At 39.5% G+C, this 26753-nt stretch overlaps 1 protein-coding gene across 1 annotated transcript in view; it reads left to right on the forward strand.

Annotated features, from left to right (window-relative positions):
- lrp2a (low density lipoprotein receptor-related protein 2a) overlaps positions 1 to 26753 on the forward strand; it is a 290923-nt gene that overhangs the window by 119777 nt on the left and 144393 nt on the right. The window contains exons 36-42 of the mRNA XM_060827752.1: positions 2168 to 2273; positions 4421 to 4598; positions 5523 to 5736; positions 12401 to 12640; positions 21932 to 22117; positions 24455 to 25375; positions 26224 to 26389. Of these exons, the coding sequence (XP_060683735.1) occupies positions 2168 to 2273; positions 4421 to 4598; positions 5523 to 5736; positions 12401 to 12640; positions 21932 to 22117; positions 24455 to 25375; positions 26224 to 26389 (2011 nt within the window). The remainder of the gene's footprint in view (positions 1 to 2167; positions 2274 to 4420; positions 4599 to 5522; positions 5737 to 12400; positions 12641 to 21931; positions 22118 to 24454; positions 25376 to 26223; positions 26390 to 26753) is intronic.

The raw sequence follows: 26753 nt of genomic DNA on the forward strand, positions 1-26753 counted from the left end.
CAGAACACATCAGATGGCCTCCTTCTTTAGAGACCGCAATTTCCCTTCCCACGTGGTGAAAGATGCCCTCCAATGCATTTCGTCCACACCCCGCACCTCCGCCCTCAGATCCCACCCCTCCAACCGTAATAAGGACAGAACGTCCCAGGTGCTCACCTTTCACTCTACTAACTTTCGCATAAATCAAATCATCCGCCGACATTTTCGCTATCTCCACACGGACCCCACCACCAGGGATATATTTCCCTCCCCACCTCTTTCCGCCTTCCGCAAAGACTGTTCCCTCCGTGACTACCTGGTCAGGTCCATGCCCCCCTACAACCCACCCTCCCATCCTGGCACCTTCCCTTGCCACCGCAGGAATTGTAAAACCTGCGCCCACACCTCCTCCCTCACCTCCATCCAAGGCCCTAAAGGAGCCTTCCACATCCATCAAAGTTTGACCTGCACATCCACCAATATCATTTAATGTATCCGTTGCTCCCGATACGGTCTCCTCTACACTGGGGAGACTGGACACCCCCTAGCAGAGGGCTTTAGGGAGCATCTCCGGGACACCCGCACCAATCAACCACACCGCCCTGTGGCCCAACATTTCAATTCCCCCTCCCACTCTGCCGAGGACATGGAGGTCCTGGGCCTCCTTCACTGCCGCTCCCTCACCACCCAACGCCTGGAGGAAGAACACGTCATCTTACGCCTCAGAACACTTCAACCCCAGGGCATCAATGTGGACTTCAACAGTTTCCTCATTTCCCCTTTCTCCACCTCACCCCAGTTCCAAACTTCCAGCTCATGACTTGTCCTACCTGCCTATCTTCTTTTCCACCTATCCACTCCACCCTCCTCCCTGACCTATCACCTTCATCCCCTCCCCCACTCACCAATTGTACTCTATGCTATTTTCTCCCCAGCCTCACTCTCCTCTCATTTATCTCTCCACCCTTTAGGTTCTCTGCCTGTATTCCTGATGAAGGGCTTTTGCCCGAAACATCGATTTTACTGTCCTCGGATGCTGCCTGAACTGCTGTGCTTTTCCAGCACCAGTCTAATCCAGAATCTGGTTTCCAGCATCTACAATCATTGCTTTTATCAGGGCTCCACCAGCCCTCACCTCCAGACCATGCTAGGGTTCACCTCGAAGCTGTTGAGGCTGAGAGTGCTAGGAATCTGTTCTGGATTCATCTCGAGGCCAGGAGTACGTGCTGATACCTGGAGAGCACATTGATGTCAGAAATCTGCGCTGGCTCCACACAAGGCTCTTAATGCCAGGAGTCCAGGCTGGGGCTGATAGCCCACAATGAATTCACCTGAGGCACTGGAAGCAAGGCCTGGCACAGGCTGGGTTTGAAGGACAGTTATTCTGAACTTTATATTTCTTTATTTTTGTAATTTATTCCTATGATATTGTCCTTTTGTACTTAAGATGGCACAAAGGTCTGTAATGGTAGGCAAGAAGAAAGAAGGAAAAAACACAAAAAAGAAGAGACATGAGGCCATTTTGACTTTCTGCAGATGGGCTGTTGATTTTTGGCACTTGCCCACCCTCTGTATTAGGAGGGGTGAAGTCAGTGGTGATTGGGAAAGTGGTGGGCTGGATATCCAACAAAGGTACATGTCCCCACAGCAAAAACACATTCAGCAAGGCACTCATTATCCATTTCTACCTTAATGTAACATTCATTTTATTAAAATGTCTCACTTCTTATAACCCCAAATAAATCAACTACAAAGGAACCTCGATTATTCAAAGGACACGGCAGGGGAGTATTTAGTCTGGTTAATCAAATTCTGGATAATCGAATGCTAGATAACATAGTTTAGCCAGGCATCAGGACCTTGCGATTTTGCTGGATAATCCAATAATCTGATAATCAAATGCCAGATAATCGAGGTTCCTCTGTACATTTGAATCCCTCATATAAACAGCAGCGTTGAATTTAAATTGTTATAAAGGAGAAACATTGTAGTAATTAGCAAATAGATTTAGCAGTGTTTCTTACCTTGTATGAATTTTTTAAAGCATTAACACAGTGATGTTTAGATTTATTAGATCCCTCTTCAAGGTGAATAATTATCATGTCAGAATATTATTCAATGCTTTCCACACAATAGCCTGATAATGCAAAAAATAATTTTTAATATGCATTTACATTCTTTAAGGTAGTAAACGTGCATAGTCATGTCAAGTACAGAAAAACAATACTAACAAATAATGGACAAAGGACTGGTGTTGGAACACCCAAAGGTATTGTGGTAGATCCAGCAAGAGGGTGAGTAGAACATTAGATTAAATTTCAAAGTTATTTTGTAAATTTAAGGTGTCCACGTGGAACTTAAAAATAATTTGTTTGGCGTTAATATGGTGCTATAAATTTTCCATGTTAAAATGGGGTAAAATTCTAATTGATTATAAATAACGTTTAAGAATTTCAATGTATGAAATGGGAAAGGACCAACTGTTATATTAACAAGTACGCATTTAGTGGTCTACCTCTCCCTTTATGCATAACTGAGTCTGCTGTATGCATTAGTGTAAGTATAATTTTATTCATTCACTTTTCTCACCTGGAATAAATACTTCCTGAAAAATGTGTTGCTGGAAAAGCGCAGCAGGTCAGGCAGCATCCAAGGAGCAGGAGAATCGACGTTTTGGGCATAAGCCCTTCTTCAGGCTTATGCCCGAAACGTCGATTCTCCTGCTCCTTGGATGCTGCCTGACCTGCTGCGCTTTTCCAGCAACACATTTTTCAGCTCTGATCTCCAGCATCTGCAGTCCTCACTTTCTCCTAATAAATGTACTTCCCTCTATTTTTATGTCTATCTCTTCCATATATGAAGTTCCACGTGTAAAAGCATTTGCCAACCATTCCCATTGGATAGAATTTCAGTTTGCCAAACCTATTAGATATCATTTTATTAAGAAGCTGCTTTTACAAATAGAACACAAACATATATAACCTCTTAAATTTTTCCTAATGGTTCATCTTATCATTGCTCAGCATGTGAAATGTTGGTGACCCATCTTTACATATTAATATCTTAGAAATCACGTTTTATGCAGTCAGTCATTTTAATTGGAATTCACTTACTATGTAAATGATTAAATTATTCTGTTAAATATATGGATTTTTAAAAAAATTAAACAAAGTCAATATAATTTTTTGATCCAAGCAAAACAAGTCTCAATTTCAGATGAATCATGGCAGTAGCAGAATTAGACATGGCATAGCACTTGCCACCTGCTCTTACTGAAGTTCAGACTACTGAGATTTTGGAATATATTGGCAAACATCTGAGAGTTGATTTAAGTATACACTTAAGGGCACTATGCTGTAGTCTTTCTGACACAATAATAACGTTCCCATTATTGCTGATGCCTCTATTCTCAATTCTCAAAATGACTGAAGCCTCCAAGTAATAACTTCCCCAACTTCCAAAACTCCTCATTGGAGGTAAATTCCATGCTCTGGTTTGGGTCTGCAGTAACATTGAACGATCCAAATATGAGTGAAGTGGACTTGAAGTTAAATCGATTGAAAATTGATTGGGACTATGGTTATTACTGTAGAAGTATGGCATGATTCACTGGAAAGTGAAATATGATTGTATCATGGTCTGAAGGCAATTTTGGGAAGTAATTTGAGCTGAAATTATTAGGATTTTCCCAATCACTATGGTTTTTGCAATCTTAAAATTTCACATATCTGCTTGTAAACAAAATATATTGAATCGTTGCTATCAAATTATCTTAATTCTGTTTCCACAATCAGCAAGATTTTGCAGAAGTTATGCTCTGCACATTCTTTAGCTGGAACACTATATTTTTCATTCTGTTCTATTATCCTCATGCACCTGTAAGGTATGATTTGCCTGAATAGCATGCAAAACAATACTTTTCACTGTGTTGTGGTACATGTGACAATAATAAATCAAATCAAACCAAAAAAAATGTCAGTCATGATGAGAGAGAAAGAGATCATATAAATCCTCGGTCTGTTGGTCACTCATGGTGTTCAAATTGGCAACACAAAATGTTAGGACATTTAAATTCATGCAATGTTCACAATCATGACATCTCCTCTCAATGCTGAAATAAAGCAATATTAACAGGAGAACAAACCATTTGTTTTAGTATATTAATGCACAGCATGCAGGAATGCACATGAACTTTATAATTGTAAATGTATTTCTCTAATTTTCAAACAAAAATAGGACATTTTTAGTAACAGCTAACTTATGGTTCAATTAATAACATATTGCCAGGTCATTAAGTCATTCATAAGCATGATCTCTTGTCATACCTAGGGAATTGGTGGGTAGCACAATGAGTATGTTCCAGGCTATATATTTTTATTGGTGTACTCTGATTATTTCATGATTTTAAAACATCTAAACACTGTGTATAAATCTACTTCAGGAAATTGTACTGGACGGATCAAGGTACTGACAGTGGAATTCCAGCAAAAATTGCTAGTGCTTATATGGATGGCTCTAATCCTCGAGTTCTCTTCACTAATGACCTAGATCAAGTAGAGTTCATTAGTATTGACATCAAGGCACGCAGGCTGTACTGGGCTGTGTCTGGTACCGGAGTGGTATGTAATTTTAATTTATGAAGGGCATGTATCTGTAATAAGTTACATTTTGGGCATCTATCAGTCTCCCACCCTACTCTAATTGATGGCTGGAAATCCAGAGAAATCGTGTAAACAGCCATTATTCACTCTGTTTCTCTATCAGTTCCACCAGATGATGCCTGTGTACAATGAGCAATTCATTAAATTTTGTCACTGTTTTAGGGGGAGGGGATGGCAGGGAAAGAAAATATTTAAGATATTTTAAGGAGGTGAAGCTATTTAACAATGATTGAGGTGTGTACACTTTATTTCATTATGTGGCTCACAAAGGAGTTAATTTAGTTTTCTAATCATTATTGACTGGGTAAGAATATTTGATAGTGATTAAAGAGATCTGAATTTAATGGCCATTGTGGTAACTTCATTGACAGGCTGGAAGCAAGGGGAAGCTCTGCAGCAGCCATTTCTGGGGACTCAATATGATTAAATATCAATCAGGTAGTTAACTGCCTGGTATCAGGAATTACATGCCTTGAAGTCAAAGGATTCACCCTCAACAGTTGCTGGTCAGTAGAGAACTAGCAAGTCCTTAGTCCCAGCAGGGCCTTGTCATTGTGGAAGGCACAGCACAGCTCCTTCATTGGAGATAGGCCTTGTAAACAAGGGGTAACTCTATGGGCCACAGAGGGTGGCAAACAGGAAGCCCTCATCCCACCCTGAACCCATATGAAGGCTGCCAGGGTGCACCTGGTAGTCATTCCGTGACAGCACACCCACCACCCCAAATGATAATATTGATAATTTCCTGGTTTCTATTTATATTAGTGGATGTAAGTAATTAATTATATTAGTTTGATAAGTAGTATTATAATTAACACATTTTCATGAAGTACAATTAATGCAGTCCCAGTGTAAATATTGATTCTTGTGTTGTCCCTATAGATCGAGCGAGGAGATCTAAATGGTTTACATCGGATGATTGTGGTTAACCACCTTTCTCATCCTCGGGGTTTAGCCATTTACGAGGGCTTCCTTTACTATACAGATTCTGATTTTGAGATCATTGAGCGTGTGGATAAGATTACTGGTGAAAACCCAGTTGTGATGAGGAACAACATTGCAGGACTGAATTGCCTCAGAGTTCACTTCCGAGACAGTGAGTAATCCCTATAATTAACTGAGTGTCAAAATATTTTCTTTAGAGTAACTGTAAAGGGGTGAGAACTGTCATATATGTTGCAATAGTTGAGTTTCTGAAGTTATTTTAATTAAAATTTCCATATGATTATTAAACATCTTAATATAAATCAACCGATGTTATATCTATTTATCTCCAAGGACAAACGACAATGTGCATTTATGTACAAATGATTTACTTTTTATGGGCACAGAATTTGTGCATTTGTCATTCCATGCTTTGAGGTATGAAAATTAATTTGTGAACTAGTTATAACATTTTATACAGTTATGTGTGACCTAGAATACATTTGAATGGTGGAAGTAGATTCCATAAAACGTTTGAAAGGAAATTGGACATATACTTGACAATAAAATAAAATGAAGTGAAAAAATAAAGAACAAGTTGGATTAAAGGCTAGGTGTAAAAGTAACCTAATGAAGAGGATGTAAAGAGGCTGCTGGATGATAGAGACCAGTTAAATGTTTGAACTAAAGTTTGCTGATGAAGTATAATATTGTGTATTATTAGATATTTTCACACTGATAGATATGAGCCCCACATATGAGCTGGTATGCTGTACTGCTTTGATTTATTTATTCTAAATCAGGGATATCAGCTGAAATAGATATTCTATTACTTGATATGGCTTACTGATGTAAACGATTGAAGTTCATTTAAACATAATAACCTCCAAATCAGATGGTTGTAGAGTTTAAGTTTTATATAATGTCTCCTCAATGACAGCAATACCACTCTAATTTTGAATGCCATCATGCAATTAGAAAACCAACTTTAGATCTGCGATGGTTATTGCAGTTTTGGTGATTGGATTAGTGAGAAGGATTATTGAGATCAACTTACAAAATGTTCGATTTCAATTAAAAAATAATCAAACTTACATATTGCAGTGGTATGCAACTTTATATTATTATAAGTCATTTCTCAAGATTTTACAACTTTTGCTCCCACTTCAATCAGTTCCTTTAGCCCTTCCATATAAATTGTCTGAAAGATGGCATTGTGCAATTACATGATGGCATTAATTGGTCTGAATGAGATGGAATTAAGTAGTGGCTAACAGACATCTTTAAAATTACAGTCTGACTGACAGGATTTTTTTCTAATGAACTGACTATTGAAGATAGCCTGGCATTCAGAAAGGCACTAACTTATTAAGGTTGAATAGAATGAAGCAGTAGCCTAATCTTTGGTTTCAGATTGTTAGAAGTTACTGACAGTTTTTGTGTCATTTAAGTACCTTTATTTGATTGATGTCTCAGACTTCCGTTCTTTCAGGTTTGTGCATATGTGGTCATCAGTTGGTGTGCAATGTCTAGCAATTATTGTTTATAATGGTAACAGACAATTATTGGCCATAATATGGTTTGTAAACATTTCAAAGCTATTTCAAAGTGTCTGTTAAAATACATTATGAAGTAATACCATAGAAATATGTTAAGCATTTATTCTGTACACTTGTATTAATTGTAGAGGGCTTTAGCTCAGCAGTGTAATTTTAAAATAGCTCAGTTTATAGAATTTCTTGTTGAAACATGAACAACATAAAAGTCAGGAGTAGCAAAGTAGGTTTTGCACCTTTAAGTTAATATCTGTGATTTCAATACATGGTATCACAGAATCCCTACGGTGTGGATACAGGCCCTTTGGCTCAATTTAAAGTTTGTGCGAAGATTTGTAGCTCGGGTGCTTGTTGTAGTGGTTCTGTTCGCCGAGCTGGAAGTTTTTGTTGCAAACGTTTTGTCCCCTGGCTAGGAGACATCATCAGTGCTGTGGAGCCTCCTGCAAAGCGCTTCTTTGATGTTTCTTCCGGCATTTATAGTGTTAGTATTATATTAACCACTATAAATGCTGGAAGAAACATCAAAGAAGCGCTTCGCAGGAGGCTCCACAGCACTGATGATGTCTCCTAGCCAGGGGACGAAACGTTTTCAACAAAAACTTCCAGCTCGGCGAACAGAACCACTACTTTGGCTCAATAAGTTCACACCAACCCTCTAAAGAGTAATCCACCCAGACTCATCCCCCTACTCTATATTTACCCCGATTAATGCACCTGTACTGCACATCCCTGAACACTATGGACAAATTTAGCATGGCCAATTCGCCTAACCTGCAGGTGTTTGGACTGTGAGAGGAAACCCATGCAGACACTGGGAGGATGTGCAAACTCCATACTGACGGTCGCCCAAGGCTAGAATCAACCCGGGTCCCTGGCACTGTGAGGCAGCAATGCTAACCACTGAGCCACCGTGCCACCCATCTGTTAAGGGATCTTTTCTAATGAACTGACTATTGAAGATAACCTACCATTCAGGAAGGCACTAATGCATAAAGGTTGAATAGAATGATTACCACTTTTGCCCTTTTCCATGAAAGAAGGAAGCTCCACATTTTTAAGAGGACAACCTGCTCAGTACCCCTTCAGAAATATGGAGCCATACTTCAATTTTGGCAATTGTTTAATATTAGATTAGATTCCCTACAGTGTGGAATCAGTCTACACTGACCCTCCAATGAGTAACCCACCCAGATACATTTTCCTCTAACGCACCTAGCGGTATGGAAAATCTAGCATGGCTAATTCACCTGACCTGTACATCTTTGGACTGTGGGAGGAAACCCACACAGACACAGGGAGAATGTGCAAACTCCACAGAGAAAGTCACCCAACGCTGGAATCGAACCTGGGACCCTGGTGCTGTGAGGCAGCAGTGCTATCCACTGAGCCACCATGCCACCCACGTTGCAGAGCTGACAGAGGAAGGAATTCCACACTCCCATTTCACAGCAGTTCAGCTGCCATATTGTGAAATTTAAAAGTCTTGACAAACATTTTGATAGCTGCATCAAAGGGTAAGTACACAACGTGACTATTATGTTCAGGTGCGGTGAGGATAGGATGTCAGATGTGTAAGGGGGGAATACCTGCCAGGTAAATGTGCCAGCTGGGAAGAATGACTTTAAGAGGGCTCTGGACATGGGGGATTTGCCCTGTCCAGCCCTGTTACATTTTCCTGGGTAATTCCTTGTGAGCCTGCTATGATGGGAATTCCACAAAACCGTTGCTGGCATAACAGCTGTCTGGGCAGTGGAAAATCCAAGCTTTTATTTCAGCAAAAGCTTCTTAGAGTAGAAAATCTAGTCAGGAACTGTGAATTTGGATTTGGTCCCATTGCAGTGAAAGGGCTGCAGTTTGAACTCAAATTCTGGTGCCAGAGAAGTTGAGTAGGGAGCTTAATTACATGCAAGTTCAAAATGATAAATGCTGACAGCAGGATAAACTTCTGCAATTAAGTTCTCTGACATTAAAGGGTGGGTCCAACTTATCAAAAGCATGAGCTGGGAAGCTTATTTGGATGCATTTGAATCTCACTAAAATGTCTTCTCACAGAGTCAGATGTCCTTTTTCAATCAAGAACTAAGTGTGTTCAGGCACCTGACTGTATATAAGCATCCACTGAGTGACCTTGACATTCCTTAGAATTTGGAGCAAGTATTTGCTGATTTGTCTTGCTACCAATAAAGCCTTAAATCAAGATGAATATAGGAATTCCATGTGGAGCAAGGGCAACACATGGGAGGAGGCTGGCTATGTCTGTGGGGCAGGGTAGAGTGAAAGCCCTGCAAGGAAGGGGGAAAGGCAGAGTACTACATGAAGGGTGGAGATTGTTCAGGGAAAGCAGACCAGTCTTAAAGAAGAGTAAAGATAGACATGGCAACATGTGTTTGTCCCTTCCTAATCTGGTTGAAGTGCTGTCCAGCAAGGGTGCATCATAGAAAACTGGGTGTCAAAAGTTTCGTTAGTGATCTCAAATATTTTGTGGGAGGGTTTGAATAGTGATAGAGGGCATAGTCACAATCAGATGGGGATGTGTTAGGGTGGTTATTACAGGGTTATGGGTGTCTGGTGTAAGCTCTTGTAAGGGGGTTCATGAAAAGTGAGGATACAAGTGTCCTGGAGAATGGGAGGGGTCTGATTCAGGTGGTGCAGTGTTAAAGGTCCAGAACAAGGAGATGGGGGTGCCCCTGGAAAAGATGACACTAATAATGGATCCCCAAGTGCATTGCTGCACGTGCATCCACTAAGATCTTCATTGAGCAGATGATAGTAAAGATCAAAATGAGATTTAGATGTTTGATTGATCAGGTAATGCACAGAAGTATAATCTAGAAAAATCACCCGTGTCATTGTGGTGAGCTACACCCTACAAAATTTCACACATCAATGTGGAGAATGTCTTTTAAGAGAAAGAGATGGATGACAGAGGTCTTCTCCAATGAAGAAGGTGGCAATGGACATTATGTGAGCCAAGAGGTCATTTACAGAGAGACAATTCAGGCCAAGGCTGGTAAACTCATGAACCAATTCCAAGCTGTGTGAGCTACAGATATCTGTATTTATAAAAACCTGAAAGAACTACGGATGTTGGACATCAGAAACAAATCAGAAATTTCTGATTAGGGAGGGGCAGCCCCTTCCCGGAACCATCCCATCAGATCTTCAGCCAACTTTGGCACAATGTCTATCATTGAACCTTGACTATCTGATGGCTTCTATCCAGGTTACGACGGATCTGTCTCATTGTGAGTCTTCACAATAGCCCAGGTAAAATAAAAAACAGTCTGTCCTTGGATCGCTGAAGCTTCTAATGATCTTTTCAGTTTTCATTTGCTTCTGCCTTTTTAGTTACATGATAGCCTCGGTTGGAACAATTGATCTCAACTTGCACTTCTACCTTCTGAATGTTGCATGGGCTCCTGTCACACACCAAATATGTGGGTATCTAGTTGAAATATTTGAAAAAGGAAATCATCCTTGGGATGTTGAAATGGGTTAATGACAGGCTGAAACAGTGGATGGAAGAACTCACTACTTCCCCTTCCATTCTATAAAAATCATTTGCATAATTTAAAACCTTTACTTCATTGTACGAAGGTTCAAACATAAAGCTATCAGTTAGAGTGCTTTTTAATGTAAGTTTAGGCACTGAAGAAAATTGTACTAACTTAGCTCTGATTATCAATTCCATGTGAGAGTGCATCTTGAAGCAAATCAAGAGAAAGTTGCTGTCTTGTCAGTTATCTAAAAGGTTATGAATGGAATCTGCCAGAGGAATTGCTGGAACTTCAGCTGCATTTCAGTGTTTATGCCAGGAATGTTCGTGTTAATGTAGATTCATGCTACCAATCAAAGAGCTTCACAGTGAAGCTACACACAGCAGAACTCTGTTCTATGTAGATGAAAATGTAAATACAAAATGAGCTTTACTTGTTAAATCTAGACTGTTGAAACACGAGCCAGACTGAGGGATTTGTGGCTTAATTGAACATGAGTAACCATTCAGTTTCTTTAAGCTCTCATTCAGCTTCATGTACTTATCTTGTGATATATCCTGTTGTTACACCACCCAATTTTTTTTTAAACTTTGAATTTTTACCAACTACTTTATAACAAAGAGACATTAACCAGAACAAGCAGCAACCTACCTCTCATCTTTAGATACAGTAAGGAATGGCCAGACAAAATGGGAAAGAATGGTGGTGAAAAGAATATGGGTAATGTGTGTTTGAATGGAAGGGCTGCAGTGAGAATTCAGCAAGAGGTCAGGCAAAGCCTATCTCAATGTTGGCACCAACTTGCTGCATCTTTTAAACAAGGTCTTAGTATCAAAGTAAAATTCTCATTAGGCAAAATGTTAAGCAGGATTCTTGTTTGTTAATGAACTGCACATCCCATCTCATTAATTTGCAGCTTATCATCTTACCACTCACCACAAGCAAACTACTCTGCTTCGTCTCTCCTCCTTAGTACTGATCACCGCAAACAGCTTCTCTGGGCATGGTCCACAGGCACTAGCTGCACTGACCTCTTAACCGTGAATATTGGCATTTGATATTTGCCAACTCCTCAGGATTTTCATGCCCCCCTCTAATCCACATCCAATATGCTTAGACATAGACCTGCATTCCAGAGCTCATTAGCAACTAGCATTGAAAAACTATCCAAGAGTACTTTATGCATATGGACAGATTGGAGTGGGCTGCATCTTAGGGATGCTTGCTTGCTTTCTCAGTATTCACTTGCTCACTTAGGGCATACTTGCATGCTTTATCACATAAATACTTTATTCCATGTGGTATCAACTACTTTCTAAGAAAATCCAAAACTTCATATATAGACTCTCTAGTTCTAGCAGAAAAAAAATGAGAAATGTTGCAAAAGATAAATTATTTCTATCAGATGAATGCTGTATTTTTCTAAGTTGAATTGGTCATGAAGTTGTTCCAATAATGGATATAAAAACATGTATAGTTGTGATTTACATGTTAAATTATATCATAATATTGAATTGCCAAAGCAAGAACATAAAAGCTTTTTGAAAAACAAAGACCTTTGAAAAGCATTGATTACAATAATTTTCATACCTCACAGTTTAATTAGCAATTGGTGATTTGCTGTTTGTGGGAGGCCATCATGCAGAAATGATTTGCCTGTACAACAACAGTGTTGCAATTCAAAAAACAAAATTGCTTGTGAAACTTTGGAATGTTCATAACATTGAAGTGCTACACACAAAAAAGTTAATTGTACTTTCATTTTGTTTTCAATTTTACTTAGGGTCAGCTGGTTCCTCCAATGGATGCAGTAACAACATTGGAATGTGCGAACAACTGTGTCTGCCCAGACCCAATGGAGGCTATACTTGTGCTTGTACTACAGGCTACCGTATTAACCCAGATAACAAGACCTGCTCATCCTTTGATTCATTTTTGATTGTGTCCCAGCTATCTGTTATCAGAGGATTCAACCTAGATGCAAGTGACCATTCTGAAGCCATGGTACCAGTGGGTGGCAATGGTAAGTGCAAGATCCTAATTCTCAACAATAAAATTAACAGAAATGTCACAATATGGCACAATTTTAAGGTACATCCTGCATTTTTTAGTAAAAATTTTTAAAATTATCCAGCTGGAGATCTACCATTCTTTACAAAAGATGTTAAAAATGATGCACGACTTGCCAAAATTATGCGAGAAAATGTTTTAAAGATAAGCCAAGTTATGATGTACTTTCCAAGTGTGTTTTGCTATACTTTATTAAGAGATTAATTAATATAAACAAATTTTCATTAGCATGATTCACATAAAAATCTGAACATGCTCTTAATCAAGTTTAAAACAAAAACATGGAGTTCTACATGCAAAATCAATTGGAAATTAAAAAAAGATAGTGAAAGAAATTATACTCATTCCTCTAATCTCTCTCAGACATTGCTGGATTTGTAACAGTGTTTTATAACTTAGTTTGGCTAATTGTTTCAAAATTCTGTATGTATATTTTTACCTTGCTCCCCAATTTACAGAGGCACTCTAATCCTATCCATCTCCCAGCTCAAACTGGTGTTTTATGCGTCTTCCCTTCCTCATTAGCATTAATATTTCTTCTGCTTTTTCTTTTTTGATAGCATACATTTTCCTTTCTATTTCCTCTGTTCCTCCTATTCTTAATTCATGCCGTATTCCTTCTCCTCAGTTAGTGAAGAAATCTTTCTACCTTTTCCTTTCATCATTGCTGTTACCTTTTTTATTGAATGCTGCTGCTAGTTGGGGGATATTAATAAATGCTATATGTGGGTGTGGACCTTACTCCTCTCACAAAATTGTATTTATCAAGTGTTCCTACCTATAGCATCCATCATTGTGCTATGTAAGTAATATTTAACAAAACAGTTTTATAGTAAAATTTGTTAGAGACCAGAGAAACCTCTCCCAAAATATGTAATGGAGATAGCCTAGACCCTAACTTTTATTTTACAGGCATGTGTGAGGCGCTGTGCTCCAGATATAATTTGATTGGTCCACTACCAAGCTTTCATCAAAACATACTTTTCTTACAATGCAATTAAAATGCAACAAAACAAAGAATCGGTATAACTTTATTGACATACAAATAAGACAATATTATTTGACCAATAAATATCAACTGTTCAATAGAGACTGGATCCCATAAACACGACCTTTGGCAAAATGCACTGCATCAAAACAATTTTCTTTTTAAATGCTGTCTCTCTCCAGTCCAGTAGAAAGAAACACTGACAGAAACAATCTGCCCCTTCTGATTTTGAAAATGAAAAGTCTCTTAAGTTTTCAATCTAGGCAGCAGAGAGAACTCTAGCTGTCTGCTATCACAGCTACCTAACAAAAACATTAACTGAAAGCCAAAGCAAAGTCCTCTGGATCTGTATGAACCTGACCCTGCCCACTCTTGATTCTTTTGTTTGAAAAAACACCCAGGGAGAAACCTAAAGTTATTGAAAACTGCCTGTCAGGAGGAGACACCCTAGTAGCACTGTGACAAAACCCCTCTGCAAGAAAACAGGACAGAACATATCTCTTAAAGGCACAGTATTGTCAAAAATTAATTGTGATGTGAAATACCAATCCTCAGATTCCTGATTGGAATTGTATGTTTTTTGCAATTTGACAGATGGTATGACTGTGGAACTCTATCATATTTCTGTGTACTTTATAGCAGCAAATATAAAAATGTGTAATCTGAAGGCACATGCATTGTATGCCCTTTTCATCCTTAAGTTATGCAATTTAATCTTTTTACCGGAAAAGAAAATCCTTAAATTCCTATCAAGGATTTAATGATAAAAGGCTATGAACACCATCTGCTTGAAAACCTTTAATAAAATAACCATGAATCTGTAACATTTATAGCTGTGATAATTTTAGGTGTTTAAAAATTAAGTTACATCCAAATATTTCTGGAGAAGGGTCACTGGACTCAAAATGTTAACAGTTTTCTCTCCACAGATACTGCCAGACCTGCTGATTTTCTTCAGCAATTTCTGCTTTTGTTTTAGAATATTTGGATTGGATTTCCAGCTCAAATCATTCCAAAAATTCTTATGTTAATTTTGTTTCAGAATTTTCATGGAGCATAGAACAGTACAGCATAGGACAGGCCCTTTGGCCTCACCTGGTTTTTGCTGACTATGATGCCATTCTAAGCTAATCCCATCTGCCTGTGCATGTGTGTACCTAAATGTTTCTTAAACATTGCTATTGTATCTGCATCTACTACTTCCCCTTACAGGCCTTAGCCTCAGATGCTTTAGTGAAAACGATCCAAATTTGTCCAACCTCTCCTTATAGCTAACACACTTCAATCCAAGCAACATCCTGGGAGTAAACCTCTTTGCACCCTATTCAAATCCTCCACAGTCTTCATATCCTCCACATTCTTCATATCGTGTGGTGACATAAGAACTATAAGACCATAAGACATAGGAGTGTAAGTAAAGCCATTCGGCCCATCGAGTCCACTCCGCCATTCAATCATGGCTGATGGGCATTTCAACTCCACTTACCCGCATTCTCCCCGTAGCCCTTAATTCCTTGTGACATCAAGAGCAGGAGCAGGTATAGGACATCCAGCCCGTCGAGCCTGCTCCGCCACTCATTAAGATCATGGCTAATCTTTTTGTGATTCAGTTCCACTTATGCGTGTTTTCGCCATATCCCTTATTTCCTTTATTTCTCAAAAAAAAGTATCTTAGCTTTAAAGGTGATTACTGAAGTAGCATCAACTACTTCCCTAGGCAAGGAATTCCATAGATTCACAACCCTCTGGGTGAAGAAATTCCTTCTCAATTCAGTCCTAAATCTGCTTCCTCTAATCTTGAGGCTATGCCCTTTTGTCCTAGCTTCAGCTACCAGTGGAAACATCCTATCTACTTCTGTTTTATCGATTCCCTTCATAGTTTTATATGTTTGTCGAAGATGCGCCTTCATTCTTCTGAATTCCAATGAATATAATCCTAATCGACTCAACCTTTCCTCATAAGCCGACCCCTTCAACTTTGGAATCAACCTAGTGAGCCTCCTCTGCACCCCCTCCAGTGCAAGTACATCCTTTCTCAAGTACGGAGACCAAATCTGCACTCTGTACTCCAGGTGTGGCCTCACCAACAACTTTTGCAGCTGCAACATTACCTCTCTGCTTTTAAACTCAATCACTTGAGCAATGAAGGACAAAATTCCATTTGCCTTCCTAATTACCTGTTGTACCTGCAGACCAATCTTCATACACAAGGACACCAAGGTCCCTCTGCATAGCTGCATGCTGCACCTTTTTACCATTCAAGTAATAATCTGCTTTCACTGTTACTCCTACCAAAGTATATGACTTCACATTTATTCACATTGTATTCCATCTGTCAGACCTTTGCACAGTCACTCAGTGCATCTATGTTCCTCTGCAAAGGTACACAGTCCTCTGCACACTTTGCTCTGCCACTCCTCTTAATGTCATCTGCAAACTTTGACACTGGACATGTGGACTCCAACTCCAAATCATCTATATAAATTGTGAGTAATTGTGATCTCTGAGACACACCACCAGTCACTGATTGCCAGCCAGAATAGCACTCATTTATCCCTGCTCTTTGCTTCCTGTTAGTTAACCAATGCTCTAGCTAACCCTAATGCCATGCAACCTTATCTTATGCAGCAGCCTCTTGTGCGGTACCACTAAAGGTACACAACATCCACTGGGCCCACGTTGTCCATCTTGCTCAAAATGTCTTCACAGAATTCCAAAAGATTTGTCAGGCATGATCTGCCTTCTTGAACCCATGCTGCGTTTGTCCAACAGGACAATTTCTTTTGAGGTGCCTTGCTATTTCTTCCTTGATAATAGCCTCAAGCCTCTTCCCCAATACAGAGGTTAAGCTAACTGGTCTACAACTCCCCATCTTTTGTCAACCTCCCTTTTTAAACAGTGTTGTCACATTTGCTGTTTTCCAATCTGCTGGGACTGTCCCAGAGTCCAGTGAATTTTGGAAAATTACCGCCAGTGCACCTGCTGTTTTCCCACCATGTCTTTTAGTACTCTGGGATGTATTCCATCAGGGCCAGGAGACTTATCGATCCTTAGCTCCATTAGCTTGCCCAACATTACCTCTTCTGTAAACTGATTGTTTCCAGGTCCTCACTTTCCTACGTCTCTTTGTCAATTTCTGGCATGTTATTACTGTCATCCACTGTGAAGACTGATACAAAAAACCTGTTCAATGCCTTGGTCATTTCATCATATCCCATAACTAAATGCCCTTCTCATCCTCTAGGGGACCAGTGTTTACTTTAACCACTGTTTTTCATTTTATATATTTATAGAAATGTTTGCTATCTGTCTTTATATTCTATGCTAGTTTTTTTCTCATACTCTATCTTACTTTTCTTTCTAGCTCTTTTTGTGGCTTTCTGTTGACTTTTAAAGTGTTCCCAATTTTCTAGTTTCATGCTTTTTTGGCCACTTTGTGTGCCTTCTTTATCAGTTTGATAGCCTCCCTTATTTCCTTAGACACCCATTGGCAGATTATCCCTTGTCTTACAGTCCTTCCTTTTTACTGGAGTGTACCCTTACTAAGCACTTTGAAAGTACTCCACTGCTCATCAACTGTTCCACCATAAAATTTAGTTTCCAGTCTACTTTAGCCAGGTCTCCCTCATTCTGTTGTAATGCCCCTTGTCCAAGCACAGGACCCTGCTTTTGGATTTTATCTTCACACTCTCCATCTGCATTCAAAATTCAACCATACTGTGATCACTCCTTCCAAGAGGATCCCTAACTATGAGGTCATTAATTATTCCTGTCTCATTATACAAGACCAGATCTAGGGTAGCTTGCTCCCTCGTTGGTTCCATTATATATTGTTCAAAAAAAACTATCACGGATACACTCAATGAGCACCTCCTCAAGCCTACCCTGACCAAGCTGGTTTGACCAATCCACATGTAGATTAAAATCCCCAATGATAAAAGCCATACCATTTTCCAGGCATTAATTATTTCTTTGTTTATTGTCCTCCCTAATGTGATGTTATTATTTGGTGGCCTATAGACTCTGCCAATCAGTGAAATTTTCTTCTTAGAATTCCTATAGCACACAATACTCCAAATGTGGCCAAACTAAAGTTTAATTCAGCTGCAACTTGACCTGTCAACTTTTGTCCTCAATACTCTTGACTGATGAAGGCAATCATGCTGTATGCCTTCTTTACCACCTTATCCAGTTGTTGCCAATTTCAGGGAGCTATGGACTTGCTTCCTGAGATTCCTCTGTATACCAATACTTCTAAGGATCCTGCCATTTACTGCATACTTTCCTTTAGCACTTGACCTCCCAAAATGTGTGACCTCACACTTGCATGGATTAAACTCCATCTGCCATTTCTCTGCCCAACTTTCCAACTGATCTATAACCTGCTATATCCTTTGACAATCATTCTGTCTACCCACAATTCCACCAATTTTCATTATGTGTGCAAACTTACCAATTGGATCATCTACATTTTCATTCAAATCATTTATAGTTATTATAAACAACAGAGGCCCCAGCACTGACCTTGCAGAATACCACTGGTCACAGTCCTCCAGTATGAAAACAACTACCCTCTATCTTCTATGGCCAAACCAATTATGAATGCAACTAAACAACTATCTGTGGATGCCAAGTGAGTTAATGTTCTGGACCAGTCTACATGAGGGACTTTGTCAAATGCTTTAATTAAGTTCATGTAGATAATGTCCACTGCCCTACCCTACATCTTCGTCACTGCCTCAAAAACTCAGTCAAATTTATGAGACAAGAGTGCCACAAAACAAAGCTATGCTGACTATCCCTAATCAGTCCATTCTTTTCCAAATTCAAATAAGTCCTGTCCCTAAGAATCTTCTCCAGTCAGTTACGAACACTTCTGTAAGGCTCAGCTGCCTATACTTTCCTGGATTATCCCTTTGCCTTTCTTAAAATAGAAACAACATTAGTTATTCTCCAGTCTACTGGCACCCGCCCTGTGGCTAAAGAGGAGATAAAAATATCTCTGTCAAGATTTCAGAAATCTCCTCCCATGCCTCCTTCTGTAGGTTGGAGAGATCCCATCAAACTCTGGGGACTTATCTACCTTAATGTTTTTCAAGACACCTAACACTTCCTCCTCCTTAATATTAATAAGCCCTGGAATGTCATCATACCAATCCCACAAATCTTAACATCATCTTTGTCTTTCTCCTTCATGACTATTGATGCAAAGTACTCAATAATTACCTAACCCACTTCCTCTAGTTCTCCACATAAATTTTCTCCTTTGTCCTTGAGTGGACTTACCCATTCCCTGGATACCCTCTTGCTCCGAATATACATATATGCTTTGGGATTCTCCTTACTCTTGTTTGCCAAGTATATTTTATAGTCCTTTTTAGTCCTGCTAATTCCTTGTTGATGATCTTTCTTACTTTCTTTATATTCCTCAAGGGCCTTGTCTGATGTACTAAATTTCCTAAGTTTCTTAGTTTCCTAAATTTTTCATATGCTTCCTTTTTATTTTTGACTAAACTTCCAATATCTCTTGGCATCCAGCCATTTTTATCTTCCATCCTCATTAGAACATGCTGGACCTAAACTATGATCAACTAGCCACCAAAAGACTTCCACATCTCAAATGTGGATTTACCCTCAAATAGCTATCTAACCCCTCTTTCTACCATTGACTATTAGCAGACCTATAATATAACCCCAAACTAATGATTACACTTTTCTTATTCCTCAGTCCTATCCATAAGGTTTCCCTGAGGGAGCCCTCCAAGATGTCCTTTCTCGATGCAACTGTGGCATTCTCCTAAATAAGTAATACAACTTCCCACTCCTTTTACATTCTACTCTATCATGCCTGAAACCTTTAAAACCTGGAATGTTGACGTGCCAGTACTGCCCTTTGCTCAGCTAAGTTTCTGCAGTGGAAACAATATTATAGTTCCATGTACTAATCTAAACTCTAAGCTTATCTGCCTTACTGGTTTTACTGCTTGCATCAAAATAAATACATTCACTGTTTTCATTCATAGTACCTGTTTTTCCAATTAGACTTACTTGACTTAACTTCTGCTTTCTCTTCAATCACTGCACATGCGGACCGACAGTTCTGTTTCCCACCCCACTGCCACTCTAGTTTAAACTGAGCAGTACTAACAAATTTCCATAGAAAGATATTGGTGCCCCTCCAGTTTAGGTGCAACCCATATTCTAGTACAGGTTCCTCCTACCCTGGAAGAGATCCCAATGATCCAAATATTTGATGACTTCTCTCCTGCACCAGCTCTTTAGCCATACATTCAACTGTATTATCTTCCTCTTTCTAGCCTCACTTGCACATGGCCCAGGGAACTGCCATGTTCGCCACCACTTCTGCCCCTACCAATGCCACTCACCTGCATTCTGCCAACACGCCCCCCACAGATCCCACTGTCACCATCCCCGCCCCCCAGAACCCTGAGGGGAATACCACCCCCATTCACACACTACCACACACACTCCAGTTACAGGCTCCGCCCCCATTCCCAGCTCCACACCTAACCAAGTCCTAGTTCCCAGTCCTGCCGAGTTTTCACCATCCCCCCCAGACCTTCCCCTCACTGAGGACGAACGGTCAGTCCTCAGCAAAGGCCTTACCTTTATCCCCCTCTGTCCATGCATCAATGAATTTAATACGCATCGTGATGTCGAACACTTCTTCCACCGTTTCTGCCTCCGAGCTTACTTTTACAATCAAGATTCCTGCCCACCTTCCGAGGACCCTTTCACTTGCCTCCAACACACTCCATCCACCTGGACACCCCGCACTGGCCTATTACCCGCCCTTGACCACTTCATTTCCAACTGCCGCCAAGATATTAACCGCCTCAAACTGTCTACACCCCTCCCACACTCCAACCTCTCACCCTTGCAACACACTGCCCTCCACTCCCTCTGCTCCAATCCCAACCTCACCATCAAACCAACGGATAAATGGAGTGCAGTGGTAGTTTGGTGCACTGACCACTACATCGCTGAAGCCAGACGCCAACTCGAAGACATGTCCTCCTACCACCCTCTCAACCATGACCTCACCCCCATCACCAAACCATCATCTCCCAGACAATACAGAACCTCATCACCTCAGGAGATCTCCCACCCACAACTTCCAACCTCGTAGTCCGGGAACCTCGCACCGCCTGATTCTACCTCTTTCCCAAGATCCACAAGCCTGACCACCCCAGCAAACCCATTGTCTCAGCATGTTCCTGCCCCACTGAACTCATCTCCATCTTCCTCAATACTGCCCTATCCCCCTCGTCCAGAAACACCTCACATACGTTCAAGACACCACCCATGCCCTCCTCCAAGACTTCTGTTTCCCCAGCCCCCAATGCCTCATCTTCACCATGGACATCCAATCCTCCTACATCTTCATCCGCCATGACCAGGGACTCCAAGGGCTTTTGCCTGAAACGTCGATTTTCCTGCTCCTTGGATGCTGCCTGGCCTGCTGTGCATTTCCAAACTCTGATCTAAACTCTGGTTTCCAGCATCTGCAGTCCTCACTTTTGCCTAATAATCAAGAGATAACAACCCCAGAGTCCTGTTTTTCAACTTCCTTCTTAACTCCCTACATTCTCCTTGCAGGACCTCACCTCTCTTCCTGCCTATGTCATTACTACCAATCTGGACCATGGCCTCTGGCTGCTCACTGTCCCCTTTCAGAATGTTCAGAAACAATTTTGTTCTTAGTACCAGGGAGACAAAACACCATCTTGGAATCTTGCTCATGGCCATAGAAACACCCATCTGTGCATCTGTTTATACAATCCCCACTCACTACTGCTCACCTACACTTCAATCCTCCCTACTGTACATCAGAAGCAATTGTAGTGCCACTCATCTGTCTGCTGCTGTTGATTTCTTCTGAAGCCAACCCCTGAACAAACCCTGAAATGCTACACTTCAATGAGAGGGGAATAGCTACAGGGAACTCCTGCCTGCCCATCTATCTGGATGAACCTTTGGTGTGACCACATCCAGAGACTCCTATCTATAAAATTTTTCACCTCCTGTATGTTTATCAATGAGTCCAACTGCTGCTCCAACCAATCCATGTGGGCTGAGAGGAGCTAAGGTGGACACACGTCTACATACATAGTTGTCGGAGATATTTGATTTCTCTCTAATCTCTCACGCCTGACAAGATTTCTTTGCATTTTTTTTGCCAAACCAGGAATTGTGCATTTAGAATTAGTAATATTTTGATTTTTTTTCTTTCAGCTCGCTTTGCCCTACATGTGGATGTACATATAGCATCAGGATTTATTTACTGGTGTGACTTCAGTATGGCATCTTCAAGGAATGCTATTCGGAGGATTAAACCTGATGGGTCTTCCTTCCAAAGCATCCTAGTTACAGGAATTGGTCAGAATGGTATTCGGGGAATTGCAGTAGATTGGGTGGCAGGTCAGTGCCTGATGAACTTTCAATCTTCCAGTTTTACAGTAATTACCTGTAATTTCTTTGTGCAGTATTAAAGAAAATCTGTTAACTAAACAATAGAAAATACTTGTATTAATGTGGCAGATTTAAGCAAGACATCCCAAGGTGCCTCATAGGAGCATTGTAAATCAAAGTGTGATGCCAAGTCATAATGGGCTATCAGCTCAGATGACTAAGAGCTTAAAGAGGTAGATTTGAAGGAACATTTTAAAGAATGAAAGCTGCATAAAAAATACTGAGAATTGTAGACAGGGTATTCTAAAGCCTGGACCTGAAACTATGGCCGCTACAAACAGGTTGTAGAGGAAACCAAAATTAGAGAGTGCAAAAAATAAGATAGTTCTGAGCTAATGGCAATCTTTCCAAAGATTGGGAGGTACAAGACCACAAAAGATTTAAAGATGAGGATCTGAATTTTAAAATCAAGATACTGCTTAGCATGAAGTTGAATGAAGGTCAGTAAACAGGAGTGGTAGAGGAATATGTTAAGTCATGGGCATCAGATTTCAATACCTCAAGTTTATTGAGGATAGATTATGGAATATTAACTATGGGCACGTTAGAGCAAAGAAAAGAGGCACAAATAAAGTTGTCACTGGCAGATGAACTGTGATAGGAATGAAGTCAAGCAACATTGTGGATGTGGAAATAGGCAATCTTAGTGAGGGCATAAATATGAGGTGGGAAGATCACCTTAGGATCACCATAGTTGAGAGCAGACTCCACTAATCTTGGGCTGTTAGTAGGATAACATGATTTGTTTATTGCAAACAATATCTCTTGTAAATAAGAAGAAAATAACTTGGAACAAATGCAAAATAAGAGAAATCTAAAATCTGTTCATACATGCGAATATTTTGCTAAAACCTCTGCTAAAGTAACAATATACTAATTTTTGTCTTTTAATTATTAACAAGTCCCAGTCTCACTAAATAAATGAAAATCTGAAGAAAGCTATAACACATGCTGTCTAGTATAAAATCCTGCTACATCTTTGAACAGTGTTAAATATCTTAGTATTCAGACAGTACTGTAGTTATAGATAAGTCAAGTTTCCCTTTGGCTATGTATCAGCTACAGATCAAATTTCTGTGTTCTATGTTCACATTTCATTGTTATTTTCTTATTTATTTCAATAATGATAATTGCAAAATACCAGTGTCAAAATTTAGGTTTTGAATTTGTATTCTGTATTTTTGATCAAGCTTTTACAAGCTTTCCTTCACCATCTTGTAATTGTAGAAACCCATACATATAAACTAAACATTCTTATGTAATCATCGTCACTGCTAAAACTGACTGAAGAGGCATGAGATGGCCTTTTGGAGATAGTCTCGTTATGCATGGATTTCACAATTAGTACAGTTTAACACCAACTTGATGTGAACCAACTTGATGTGAAACATTTTAAAAGTGCTTTGACTGTCATGTTTAACATTAAGATTAAATGCTTTTTAAATGCAGTACTAAGAATTGTTAGTCACTTGATAGGACAGAATCTGAGCATTGTTAAAAAGGAGATGCAGTCATAGCTTTTCATCTAGCACTCATCAGGATAGATGAAAGAATGCCAAATTTCAAAGGGAGCAATAATTTTGTCAGGCAGCAGACTTTGATTGTTTGAAACATTTGCATGGGGAAATGCACCAGGCAACAGTTGTCACATAAAGTTCTGTTTAAATGCAAACATTGTAATGCTTGCGTAATGAAAATATTTAACCTGTAACAAGTGTGAGTGAGCCATACTGCAATCCCTAATAATAACCTTACAATGGTATTCTTCAGTCTGTCTTAAGTGCAAGACAAAAAGCTTTGACAATATCTTTTTTAAAATTCAATAATAATGAGAATTGGTTGTCTGCATGTGTGCAGGTAGTAGTGTGGCTCAGGTATGCTGACTCTGCATTATGGCCTTCTGACTGGAAAGTGTAGCTTAACAATAGTCTGGTATACATGTTATTATTGGTGTTTGATGTTGCATCCTTGGTGACATACAGCTATTTCACTTGACAATAAGAACCTTTTCCAGTCAAACATCAGTTATTGAAATTTGGCCTCTGCTATAGTTTGAAAAGAAAAGAATAAACTTTGTATTATATAATGATCAGCGATGAATGATAATATTAAAATAACTCAATGATTTAATTTGTATGTGACCTGGATTTACATCTCTCTAAGTGTACTGAACCCCAGAATAATTTAGTATGACAGACTGAACCCAAATAATACAGATTTCATAGAACCACCTGTTTATCCTTCAAGAAAGAATGATACATATGTTTCTTCTTTTATGTGATGCAGGCAATCTCTATTTCACAAATGCTTTCCAAACTGAGACATATATTGAAATTCTCCGTTTGAATACCACTTTTCGTCGAGTTCTCCTGAAAACAACAGTGGGTCAGCCAAGACATATTGTAGTAAATCCAAAGATCCGATATATCTTCTGGGCTGATTATGGTCAGAATCCTAAAATTGAACGGGCTTTACTTGATGGCTCCAACAGAACTGTCTTAGTGGATGATGGTATTGTCATGCCACGAGGTCTAGCTGTGGACCACACAAATAATTACATCTATTGGGTTGATGACTCCCTTGACCTAATTGCTAGGATCTCACCTGATGGTGATGAACATGAGATAATTCGTTACGGCAGTCGCTATCCAACCCCATTTGGAATCACTATCTTTGAACACAGTATGATTTGGGTGGATAGGAACTTGAAGAAGATTTTACGTGCAAGTAAAGAACCTGGAAGCATGGAACAGCCGTCTGTTATCCGAGACAACTTGAACTTGTTAAGGGATGTGGTAATGTTTGATAAAAGGATTCAGCCAACATCTTCCAGGCAAGTTAGCAACAACCCTTGCTTGAGCTCTAATGGAGAATGTGCCCAATTTTGTTTTGCATTGCCTGATTTGCAACTTCCAAAGTGTGGGTGTGCCCATGGTAGGTTGGCTGCTGATGGAAAACAGTGCATGACCATCACTAATGATTATTTGATATATGCAACAGAAGGTTCCATTCAGAGTCTTCACTTGGATACAGCTGATCATACACGACCCTTCGCGGTAGTAAATGTATGGTGGACTGCAGTGGCACTTGACTATGACAGCAGTGACAAAAGAATTTATTTTACACAAAACTTTGGCCAAGGGCGCAGCATAATCAGCTACATCAGTCTTGCAGATGTTTCTGCTTCCCCTACACAGGTGGTATCAGGTAAATACAACAATCATTTTATAAACAGTAATATGACTGTTTATTATACCAGACTAAAATTGAGTGCAGCATTCCACATTAGCACCAAAGCATCAACAAACTTATTGGTTAAAAAATGCTCTTGTATGCTTAATTCTTTGGCTGTGGATTCCTTTGCATCTGTTCTCCCTTTGCACTACAATTGATGATTGAGCCTTCAACTGGAATTCTTTCCCTTGACCCTACCATTCATTCCCTTACCCCATCAATGTCTTTTTCTATGGCTAAGTGCTGTTTGTATTCAATTGTATCAGTTTCCGTGAAGCACCTTAAGTCATGTATCTACATTGTCGTAAATGCAAATTATTATTGTTGTATCTATTGTAGAGTGTAGAATCCAGAGTTGCTAACAACCATGTTTATTATCAGTCTGTATTGGTTAAAACTGATCATGGACAAGCCATTATTGTAAATTATATTCTCAATGAAACAAAAAAATGGAGCTTCCTATCACAGAAAGAAGAATTCTATCAATACAATTGATTCCAGCTGCAATGTAAAATTGAACCTTTTGATTAATTCGATTCAATGTTCCTACTGGTTTTCGTTATATGAATTTTGAAGCTGGAATTACAGATCCAATGAATTCTGCCCAGAAATATAGATCAGTCATCTGACATTAGTGATTGCTGTATGCGTTGTTACTAGAATTGCTTACTATTACTTAGCTTTTAAGTACGCTCTAAGAATGCGTGTTTCGAGTCTACATTAATATTGGTTCAGTCAACGAATGCTTGCTTTTTACTTTTATACATCAATAATTTAAATATTTTAAACCATTAAGTAATATACATAAATATTTATTCAAGGCTTGGGTGCTCCTGATGGAATTGCCTATGATTGGATTAACAAGCGGATTTATTATAGTGATTACTTGAATCAAACAATCAGCTCCATAAAAGTGGATGGCAGCGATCGGTCAATCATTGCAAATGTTCCGAGACCAAGAGCTATTGTACTGGATCCTTGCAGAGGGTAAGCTTCTTCAAGCTGCAGATTGAAACTGAGTACTTTATTCTTCAGGTCATGTCACAAGCAATCTTGGTATCTTCTTAACATTTTAACCAGTTAATGTAATTAGTTTCTAAGCAAATTCCAATGACTTCCATCTAGCAGCCAATTTCAAATGTTCTATTGGACATCCATGCAAGCAGAGCATGACAACAAAACAGTACAGCATGTACAGGATTGAGTAGGAGGACTTGAACCAGACAGACTGAGAATGACCGGATATCAAACAATCCTGAAAGATTGTTATGATGTGAAAGCAAATTTAGCTGTAGTCAACTTGTGATATTTAGGAATTTACTAAAGTAGTAGGCTGGATCTTTTGAATTCT

The sequence above is a fragment of the Hemiscyllium ocellatum genome, chromosome 7 (assembly GCF_020745735.1).
Source record: "Hemiscyllium ocellatum isolate sHemOce1 chromosome 7, sHemOce1.pat.X.cur, whole genome shotgun sequence".
Lineage (NCBI taxonomy): Eukaryota > Metazoa > Chordata > Chondrichthyes > Orectolobiformes > Hemiscylliidae > Hemiscyllium > Hemiscyllium ocellatum.